We start from the raw sequence: 11,298 nt of genomic DNA on the forward strand, positions 1-11,298 counted from the left end.
TTCTTTCATTGCAGTGTGTCGCTCCTTGGATATACGCAACTCTCCGAGCGAATTAAGTCAACTACGCAATTGCACGGTCATAGAGGGTTTCCTACTCATCACACTCATGAATCAACACAATACGCAGGAATTCACACAAACCTTTCCGCTGCTTACCGAAGTCACGGAATTCATCATCATCTATCGGGTGCACAATTTACGTTCGCTGTCGCAAATCTTCCCCAACTTGAGTATTATACGCGGCACGACACTGTTCGAAGGCTATGCGCTCATCGTCTATTATAATCCGCATCTAGAAGATTTGGGCCTATCCAAGCTGACAACGATATCGCGTGGTGGTGTGCGCCTCGAGAACAATATTGTGCTCTGCTATGTAGAGACAATTGCGTGGAAGCGAATTGTTAACAGCGACGCGGAAATAACCATTGAGGTGAGTTCGCATTGAGGCAACTTCGTTTTTGAGTAAATTTCACAGCTGTTGCTTGCTCTCTAAATTTTACAGAATAACAGCAAATTGATCGAGTGCCCCAAGTGTCCGGGCGATACAAAGACTGGCAGAGAAGATGGTGGTGACAGCGAGTTGGCTTGCAAGGAATTCGACGGACAAAGACGGTGTTGGAGCAGTAAAAAGTGTCAGAAGAGTAAGTGGTATAAGCGGCAATTAGAATATTTAGGAATTAATAAAAATTCCAAAGCATTTTATATTTGTGTTTACCACGACATTTTTTTTTTATCTCATTCACAGTTTGCCCTGATCACTGCAAAAACAACTGTGTGAATGAGCACACCTGCTGCAATGAGAACTGTCTGGGCGGCTGCTCTCCCACCAACTTGAATGAGTGCATCAGCTGTCGTGACTTCTCCATCTACAACAACACCTGCATCAGTCAGTGTCCCAAAAATTACTTCAGCGTAAGTTTAAATCTTTTCAACAAAACGTACCAAAAAACTTTACAGAATCCAAAATATTTATACTAACCAATACTTGCAGTACTTGGATCGTCGTTGCCTCACCGCTGACGAATGTATTGCCATTGGCACCAAATTCGAGAACAATAAGCCGCAGATCATTGTGCCTTATGATGGTAAATGCTCCACTCGTTGCCCGAACGGCTACAACAAAATCGGCTCGACGTGCATGGCATGCGGCGACAACTGTGTGAACAAGTGCGATGGTGCGCTGATCGACAGTGTGGAGCGTGCTAAGGATTTCACCGGCTGCACGCACATTGTCAAGAATGGACTGACTATTAGCATAAAGCGTGGCGGAAGTAAGTCACAGTAGAAGACGTGGAACGAGCTTGTATGTATATGTATTATATTTTTTCGATTCTCTTTTTAAAGAACATTTGATGGAGGAACTGGAATCCGGATTGTCGTCTATACAAGAGATCAGCACATTTCTGAAAATACAAGGCACTTATGGTTTGACTTCGTTGTCATTTTTGAGGCATTTGAAGCGCATTAAGGGCACTGAGCTCGATGAGAATAAGTAAGTGGGCACAAGGGGAGATCATCTTCGACAAAGCCCTTATTTATTGAAATAAATCTTCTCTTCATCACTTTCCAAGATTTGCCATCTATGCACTTGAGAATAATGACCTCGAATCACTTTGGGGCCCCAATCAGACGGTGACCATTGAAAAGGGGCGTGTATTCTTTCACTTTAATCCAAAACTGTGTTACGATGAGATTGAAAAACTATTACCGATGATGAAAGAAAATGCGACGTTCGATAAAAATGAGGTGGCCAGGGATTCCAATGGACATAAGGGGTCATGTGAGTGCTTGAATATCCACCATTTCGACTGAAAACTATTAAATATTCAAAGCAATTAACAAACAAAAAAAAAAAAAATAACTGTACTTACTTGCAATGCATTTCTCTGAATTCTAGGTAACACAGAACAACTGAACGTTACCATCGCGAAAGTGTCGAGTCGAGTTGCGGTTGTGAGAATCGAAAATCCATTGGTATTTGATGACAATCGAACTTTTATTGGTTATCAATACTTTTACATGGAGGATAAGTACAAAAATGCCACCAAGTATTCACAGCGCATCTGTGATGATGGGTAAGTCAGGATATTTGTTCATTGATGTGTAACGTCTTTCTATGCTATTGTATTTGAATAAATGTTGCATATCAATGTCGATAAAAAATATTCTTATATGTAAGTATGTATGGACATTAGGGTGCCGCACCAAAAAATGGAGCCGTTTTTCCACCGGAACTATTCAATTTATTACATTTAAAGACTGAGCAGGGCAAATTTGAAAAATCTATTTTTTTTATTAAATTAGTTTTTGAAACTATTTTCCAAAAAATCACAGCAGATGATAGCAGAGTTTTAGCATTTTATCAAAGCAATAAAAAATGAGATTTATGGAGTTATTTTCAAATCGGTCCGGCACTCGAAAGGCTAATATTTTTGCGAAATATTTAGTCGAAAATCTTAAAGTATAATAAATTTCATAATTCCGAATTTTTTGTACGGATAGTGATGCATACATACGAATTCGTGTGCAAGACAAATGTCCCAAAACATCGAACTTTAATGGTTCCAGCGATAGCCACTTTAAAATATTCGCATATTCTTGTAGAAATTCAAAATTGAATTCAAATTCAAAATTATTTTTTCTTTTTTTCTATAGTTGACTATATATGTAGTCAATATAGACCATTCCAGCGAGAAGTCTTTAGTTATTTTTGTACTAAAAAAACATTTTTACTAAAACAAATATGAATATGCATCTACTTACATATTTAAAAACGTTCCATAGGTGGATTGTGAGTGACCCCACCAAGGAGACCCAATACATTTTCATAAATCTGCAACCATTCACACAGTATGCGTACTACGTGAAAACCTGGACCATATCCTCGGAGAAGCGTAACGCACAAAGTAATATACAGCATTTCAAGACGAAATCTGCGCAACCGAAATTCGTGCAGAGCCTAAATGCCTACTCAATATCAAGCTCAGAAATCGTAAGTAATGTCGTAATTAATTGGTTGGCGATAGCCCCCAGCCTAGCCTTAGTACCTTTGAATTCACCTTAACTTACTTACCTAAAGAGCGCACTAAATGGTTATGTGAATATCTCTCTAGGCAATTACATGGACACCACCTGCCAATCCTCAAGGCAATCTGATAGTATATCGCGTACATGCATCGCTCGACAAACGCAGTCAAGTATTGGACTCACGCAACTACTGCAAAGATCGTAAGTGATTCTTATTTGTAGCTAATTAACTTAATTAATACATACGTGTTCTTCTTCTATAATAATATAGCTGCACAAATCGACAAAGACGATGATGCCAAGGACCCCACGCGCGAAAGTCCAGGTGGTGTCACGGAACCACCAAACGCCGCCAACTGCAAATGTGATGCCGAAAAATCGCCAAATCACAGCGACATCGATACCAGCGAGGCGACTATTGTTGCTGGCATTGATTTCGAGAATACTCTGCAAAATTTTATTTACGTGAAGTGAGTTGCCAAAGAAAATAGCAAATTTCTTACTGCTATCGTAAGCAATTTCAGAAACTATATCTTATTCGTTTTTTTCAAAACACAGGCATACAAACGAGTCAAAGAAATCAAGGAGCAGCAGCGACGACGACAGCAAAGCCTCACTCACCGATATGGATGCTAAACGACGGCGGCGACGTCACAGTGAAGGTGCACCCGAGGATAGTTTTCTTGTACGCCATATGCGCGCCGTGCCCGATCATCTGGAAAACGTCATACTGAAGATTACCGCCGAGAATGGAAACACAGGCGATGCCAATATTATAACCACAGTTGCGCCGATTGAGACTACCACACACGTCGGCAGTGCCAACAAAACGTCGCCCAATAACGAGGCACGCATGGATGCCACCGGGCAATACTATGAGAATATCGTGCGAAATATTTCGGTTGCCACTACTAAATATGTGTTCGAAAACCTCAAGCATTTCTCCGTCTACATGATCGGCGTCGAAGCATGCCGTGAGCCCGAGTTGGGCGCCACCGAGAAAGAGTGCAGTGATGTGCGCACGAGTTTTGTGCGTACGAAAAAAATGGGTAAGTGTAGTGTGAAATGTAATTTGAAAAAATTTATTCCATGAATTGCATAACCTCATTGCAGAGGGCGTGGATAAGGTACAAAACCTGCGTGTTGACTTAGTGCCCACGAATTCGACGCGAAGTGATGTGCGCGTGCGTTGGGATCCTCCCGAAAATCCCAATGGTGATGTGGTTTCCTACACGATTTCCTATAAGAAATCCGAGCAAGATGCAGTCGAAGAGAAGCGTTGCATCACAGAAGTGTTCTATCGCAACTTGACTAACGGTTACATAATGCCATTGCCGACCGGCAATTACAGTATTAGGGTGCGCGCAAACTCACTGGCCGGCGATGGTGTTTACTCGGAAGTTGTTTACATTGACATTCCGGTAAGTGTCCACCCTAAAGTCGACTTGGTTTCATACTCAACATAACTCATAACTTTCTTCGTCTCGAATTATAGCCCGAAAAATGGTCTGGCGCTTTGATTGCCGGCATTTGCTTTGGAGTCATTGGTGTGCTCTTGTTGATGGGTGGCGTTTACTGGTATGTCCGACGAAAGTACGCACCGCCAAACGACATCAAAATCATCCCCACCGTCAATCCGTACTACATTAGTCTGCAATACGTACAAGACAGTTGGGAGGTGGAACGAGATCGAGTCATACAATTAAGTCCACTCGGTCAAGGCTCTTTCGGCATGGTCTACGAAGGTATACTCAAGGGTGCAGACAATAGTCAGGCAGACATGCCGTGTGCCATTAAGACTGTCAACGAAAATGCTACCGATCGCGAGCGTATTAATTTCTTGAGCGAGGCCAGTGTCATGAAGCAGTTCGATACGTATCACGTAGTGCGGCTACTCGGCGTCTGTTCGGTTGGACAGCCAGCGCTTGTGGTAATGGAGCTGATGAAGTTCGGTGATTTAAAGTCATATTTACGTGCACACCGCCCCGATAGCGTGCAGGGTGATGAAATGCCGTTTAGGTACCGCGAAACTGGCGTACAACCGCCACCATTAAGTCGTGTCTTCCAGGTCAGTTTCTTTGCAAGCCCTGTACTAATTTCTTATTAAACTCTTCATATCAACTTCGCTCAGATGGCCATTGAAATTGCCGACGGTATGGCTTACTTGTCAGCCAAGAAGTTTGTACATCGTGATTTAGCGGCACGCAACTGCATGGTTGGCTTTGATTTGACGGTGAAAATTGGCGATTTCGGCATGACTCGCGACGTCTATGAGACTGATTACTATCGTAAAGGAGACAAAGGTGCGTTGTCGCAATTGTAAATACGTACATGCATGTATTCCCTTTTTTACCATCCTCACATATGTATGTATGTAGGTCTGTTACCAGTTCGCTGGATGCCACCGGAAAGTTTACGCGATGGCATCTATTCCACTGCCAGTGATGTGTTCAGTTATGGTGTGGTGCTTTGGGAGATTGTTACACTTGCATCACAACCATATCCCGTAAGTTATTGAGTATTACACAAGTTGCAGCATTTGAAGCTAAACGAAAACTTTACAAATCCAGGGCTACTCGAATGATCAAGTGCTGCGTTTTGTCATCGAGGGGGGCGTTATGGAACGCCCCGACAACTGTCCAGACAAAATCTATGAAATTATGCAACAATGTTGGGAGCATCGTCCCTCGAAGAGACCGTCCTTCTTCAAGATTATACGCATGCTAATGGACCATGTGCACACGGACTCCGAAGGATATCTTTCTCACTTCCGTGAAGTGGCCTACTACTTCTCCGATCATGGTATACAGGAACGTGAAAAAGAGCGAGCTGGTGAGTGAACAATGGTGCAGCATCTTATTATAGAAATCAATTTCAAATTATACCTCTTCTTCTTCTATATCTGAATGATTTGGTAATATTTTCCCCGTTTTTTTTTTTGCTTATTTCCGCTTTCCAGAGAGCATGCACACATCTGGTGATATTTTCAGTGAAGAGAACGAAATCGACGATGCTACCACTCCGTTGCGAACAGATGAATTCAATGAATATAAACTCAATTTGGCCAATACTTCTTCGGTAGAACATGGTGGCGAAAGCCCCATGGCGATTGACGATGATCATCCCCACTCTCCATATAGGTGAGAGCATGCCAAGCACCATTAAATTTTTTAGGTAATTTTTAGGCTATGAACAGAACCAATTTCTATAGTATGATTCCCTGAAAGCTAAGTCCGAAAACCAAGTTTAAGCCTTGTATGTTTATCGAAATAAATTAAAAACTGGTTATTTTTTTTACATAATTTTAGTTAAATGACATTCTTGAGTACATTGCTAAACATTAATTTATGCGGTAAAAAATTGCAAATTTACCAAAAAAAAAAAAAGTGAAACGCCAAGATATTTAAAATATATACAAAACGAAATTTGAACCCTTACACCAATTGGAAATTGTTCGGTTATAGCCCAAAAATTACATAAACTACGTTACGTTATATATATATATATATATATATATAGATTTTACTTTAATACTTAAATACGTAAGCTCGTAAAAGACAGACAATTGCGAGTTTATTTATTACGCATTGCATGTACGGTACCAGCCTTCGCATTGAGTACTTGTCCCATCTAATATTTGTTCAATCACACCGAGTATTCATAAGGCAGTAGGGTTACTTAAAATTACCGAGGCTGTCCTCATTTAATTCATTTTCATCTCATCCGCCTAGCATTTTCCTCCCTATTAGTTGTTCAATATTTTACATACATACATACATTAATACATATGTAGACAGTACTTACATGCATTAAAGTGTCCCGACCTTCAACAAATTTTCTCAATCAACTCCATATTTAATTTTATTCTTGCATCGCAGCCATAGCCTTGGCTCGGCCAACATTGTCAGCAGCACCCCAGACGGCCAATCGAAGAACAGCTACAACTTCTCGCAAATGTCACACAATAACCAAACACTTCTTAGTTCGGTGCCTTCAACATCAGCGGGCATTGTCAGCGGTGGCTCTCATTCGCATTCACGTTCACATCCGCTACAACAACCGGCTTCTCTTCGTCAGCCACGCTATAGCCAGTTTCCCACTGAAGAGGCTGCTGCCAATTATGTCCTTCCCGACTATGATCCGCGCACTGCGTTCGATGGGAAGAATGCACGTCAGGGTCCAATGGCCAGCGGTAGCGTTGAAACCGACGAGCGCGGCTATGAGATGTACGATCCCAGTCCAAACTACCGCGAACACGTGCCATACGATCCGACTTTAGATGAAGAAGATTTTGATGGTTTGCCAATGGGCGGGCACAATACCCGCATCGGCAGCGGTGGCCAGCAGTTACTGCCTCGCAGTAAACCTCGACATCGCATGCCCACCATAATGCCAATGTCCAGCTCAATGCCCGATGAAATGATTGGTACACCGATTTCCTCCTCATTGCATCCGTCCACAGCTTCGGCGGCTTCGTCAAATGCTTCCTCAACAAACGCGACAGCGGGCCGTTATTCGAGCCTGAAAGCCGTGGCCGATAAGGTGCAGTCCATGCCGTTGCGCTTCAAAAACATCAACCGACGCATCTTCAATCACAAACGCACAGGTAGTAACGCGAGTCACAAGAGCACCAGTTCCAATCCAAATACCGCCACCTCGTCGAGTAGCAATTCCAACTTGACAGCGGCTACCGTTGGACGCGGCAAAAGTATGAGCGGTCAGAATTTGGGCACAATTGAGAGCGGTGGCAGTGGCAGCGCCAGTAGCTATGTGACGCCACGCTTCTTCACTCCCGCCTCCGATGCAAACACAACGCTCACCAGCGATAATCCAAACTACCGTCTGTTAGATGAGACTGCGAATACATCGTGCCTTTCTGGTGCGGGCGACGCGGCACCACGCGCGCACGGCGCCTTCTCGTCAAGTGGTAATACAAATTACAAGCGCTTAGACGAATCGCTAAATGCAACGTTAACGCCAGGTAAAACTACAAGTGGGACCACCACGACCGGCAGTAGCGCAGCACCACCGCGGCAGCAAATGCCTTCTCGCCAAAATTCCGATTACACTTTGATGGGGGCGGCAGCAACCGATTCCACATTACATACTACTGACAATCCAAATTACGTGGTCATGAATCAGCCATCGGGCCCAACAATGCCACCCACTCATCTGCCGCACACAATCTCCGCCAGTCCGATTGCAACCGCATCCGCACAAACAAGTGAAAATCCCGCCTACACAATGATGGGGCCTGTGCCATTAGGCCCAAGCAAAAATGGATCATCGACATCAACCATCGGAGATGATCCCAAAGATGATGACGACGACGACGACGATGACGACAATGGCGACGAAGATGATGAGCCAACAGTGCATATCAAAATGGAACTGCTCGGTGGCCGACGCCGTGGCGGTGAGCGCACTCAACAATCTCGCAAGGCACGCGGTCATCGAAGTCGCAGCCAAAGTCAGAATAAATTGGATGAGAAGGCAACATCAAAGACCGGCAATTCACCGGCTACCACATCAGCCAGCACCAGTCTAGCAACTGCGGATGAGGGTTGCAGTAGCTATGTGAGTTTAGCGCCAGTGGCAACAACAGCCACTACGATCCCAACCACAGAGTCCCGCCCATCTACGACGTATTCGCTCAAGGAGAAGTGGTTACGACAGCAATCACAGCAGCCACCACAACCACCACCGAATGGTTTCATAGGGCGAGAAGCGTAGTATCGGGCGGTGGCGGCGAAATCCGAGCGCAGAAAGCGGAAGACAAGAAAGCGTACGCTGCCATTATAAAGTGAATGAGGTGTAGCGCAGATTGTGGTGTTCGAAGCAATTGCGAATCAACTGTAAATTCTCGCCGCAACGAAACACACCTACTCGAGAGGGTTATCACGTGCACACCATAAGCCATTTCTATTGTATTTATGTACATATGTAGGTGTATTTGTGCTAATGATATATTTTTTTTAGAGAAATTCAAGAAAGGAAATAAGATTAAGTAATTCAAATACTAAACTGTACAACTCCATTTTGTATGTAATTGCTAAAAGTTTAAGCATCATTTCGCCTATTTTAGGTAAAAAGAGCTAAGATCATTTCAGACGTTCATGAAATTGTATTGCATTGTACTACGAGAAAAAGAAAAAACACAAAAAAAATCTACACATTAATTAACAATTTAATACTTGTAATACTTCATATAAAACATAGTTATAACATAAAATTATAATATGTATAATATGTGCACACTAGTAAAAAACAAAGCATAACTCTGTAAGCAATTTGTTTAAAAAAAAAAAGCATGCAACTTATTTGACAAAGCAGACACTCAAAAGCGGGAAAGCGTAAAGCCTTCGCTTCAGGTGTGTGTTGTTGAAATGAGGTAGGCATGCTGAGAAGACATGTTAGAAAATAAAGACTGCGGAATGCTTGTAGATGCCAATTTATAACTTATTTAGAAAGCACATTCGATGTTCGGGTCTCTTAACATAAAGCTAGAGGAGGCATGAAATGCAGGAAGCGAGATTAGCTAAATACATACATACATACTCTGGTATATGCGAATAATTGTAACAAAATCAAGAAAGGTGCAGGGAACTTTTTATTCATGCACGAGCTATTTGTTGTTGTAGTCCTGTTCGAGTAATTTACATAACTGTGTAAGAAATGTTTTCTGTCACGAAGAGATTCTCAAATTATTCATAAAAACAAACTTTTGATATACCTAGAAAACAGCGGCACCTATTAGAGAAAGCCATTTTGTAACCGGCTCTAACACAAAAAACAACATTTTTGTAGTTGTTGTATTAAGAGCATACAAATTCCCCAGAGTTGTTGGGTTACGTGGAGCTGACTGTCGTGGGAACACAAAAACAATCATTTAATTCGATTATCAAGTATTCGATAAATTGATTTGCAACCGACTGTAATTTCGGACAAATAGTAACATCAACTTGCTTCAGGTATATTCCCGTTGGCGTTGTCGTTTCAAAACGAAATAAAAAAACGTTCTTCTTTCTGAATCCTTATTAAATCCAAAAATTGCAAAAAAAAAAAATATTTGAGTTAAAAGCTTTTTACAAAGTCATTTGAAAATGATTTTTTATGAATAAGTTGCGAAGTTTCGATTGTATGAAAAATTATGAACACAGTTTCAGGAATTATTTGACGAGAGCTACGGCCTGCACTAAGTGACTCGGAAAAGTTAATTTTCACTACTATATAGTAAAATCGCTAAATCGGTTTTTTTGCTCTAACTTCTTTATTTGATGTCCAATTTCTATAAATAACACCTCGTTATAAAGGTACCAAGAAAGCCTACAGTTGTATATGCTGAGCTACTATCATGTCTCATAAACTTTGAATGTTATACGCAATACTATATGTCAAATTATAATCCGTCGGCGAGAAAAATATTAACCCAATTTCATTAAACAACAGCTAAGTAACGGCAATTGTGTAGGAGTTCAATTGTATGATAACAATAACAAGTAAATATTTGTTATTAAATATTTATTTAATAATTAAATTTTTTTCGGAACTCTAGTTGGTTGTGCCGTGTTCGACTATTAAGCTAGAGTGTATTTTTGAGCTTCTTACTACGGATAACAGGGTTTAGTTAAAAAAAAAAAAATTCATAGCGTTTTTAGTTTAACATTCTAGAATAGTCTTTTGTGTGCTTTTTTGATACTTTTACAATTGTGTATCATTTATGGAAATCGAATATCAAATAGATAAGTTATAGAAAAAAAAAACTATTTATGTATATTTATGTATGTTTCAGAGGGTGCCCAAATAAAATGTTTACACTTCTGAAATACCCTCATAGTGAGAGTTCAAAATCGCATGGAACAAATTGAACTTTGTTTTTGTGTTACGGTGTAATGTATTCGAATTTGAGAAGTTCAAAAGCGAATTTTCGATATAAATACATACATATCATCACCTTAATTCACAAAGGCCCTAACCAACAAACTTTTTTTATTTTTACAGGAGAAGCAAAAATCATTATAAAATTATGGGGTTTTTGTTTCTACAAAAAATGTTGCAATCTCATTGCCCTCTTCTTAGTATTTGTGCGTAGAGCGCAAAGAGAACGTTCCCTGTTTTGGTATCAAAAACAGGTAGGGGTTTTTAAAAAGTGGCATGTAACTCCGTTGTTTTCGGTACTAACACTTCAAAATTTTTGTTGAAGGTGTATTTTGTTTATCCTACCTATTTAATATATCCTACCAAAATCTGCGAAAAGCTCAGTTTCGAAAA

General features: G+C 41.1%; 1 protein-coding gene across 1 annotated transcript in view; it reads left to right on the plus strand.

The window, feature by feature from the left end:
- The window catches only part of LOC118736553 (insulin-like receptor), a 76,405-nt gene extending 65,743 nt beyond the window's left edge, over positions 1 to 10,662 (plus strand). The window contains exons 2-19 of the mRNA XM_036466613.1: positions 15 to 430; positions 503 to 641; positions 746 to 912; positions 992 to 1,271; positions 1,345 to 1,492; positions 1,572 to 1,780; positions 1,898 to 2,075; positions 2,785 to 2,992; positions 3,114 to 3,228; positions 3,299 to 3,497; positions 3,586 to 4,076; positions 4,141 to 4,448; positions 4,523 to 5,095; positions 5,159 to 5,330; positions 5,406 to 5,533; positions 5,598 to 5,859; positions 5,987 to 6,167; positions 6,906 to 10,662. Coding sequence (XP_036322506.1) covers positions 15 to 430; positions 503 to 641; positions 746 to 912; positions 992 to 1,271; positions 1,345 to 1,492; positions 1,572 to 1,780; positions 1,898 to 2,075; positions 2,785 to 2,992; positions 3,114 to 3,228; positions 3,299 to 3,497; positions 3,586 to 4,076; positions 4,141 to 4,448; positions 4,523 to 5,095; positions 5,159 to 5,330; positions 5,406 to 5,533; positions 5,598 to 5,859; positions 5,987 to 6,167; positions 6,906 to 8,760 — 6,029 coding nt within the window. The 3' untranslated portion in view covers positions 8,761 to 10,662. The remainder of the gene's footprint in view (positions 1 to 14; positions 431 to 502; positions 642 to 745; positions 913 to 991; positions 1,272 to 1,344; positions 1,493 to 1,571; positions 1,781 to 1,897; positions 2,076 to 2,784; positions 2,993 to 3,113; positions 3,229 to 3,298; positions 3,498 to 3,585; positions 4,077 to 4,140; positions 4,449 to 4,522; positions 5,096 to 5,158; positions 5,331 to 5,405; positions 5,534 to 5,597; positions 5,860 to 5,986; positions 6,168 to 6,905) is intronic.
- Positions 10,663 to 11,298: the final 636 nt, after the last annotated feature.

Source organism: Rhagoletis pomonella, unplaced genomic scaffold (assembly GCF_013731165.1).
Source record: "Rhagoletis pomonella isolate Grant_MI unplaced genomic scaffold, Rhpom_1.0 Rhpom_scaffold_00001, whole genome shotgun sequence".
Lineage (NCBI taxonomy): Eukaryota > Metazoa > Arthropoda > Insecta > Diptera > Tephritidae > Rhagoletis > Rhagoletis pomonella.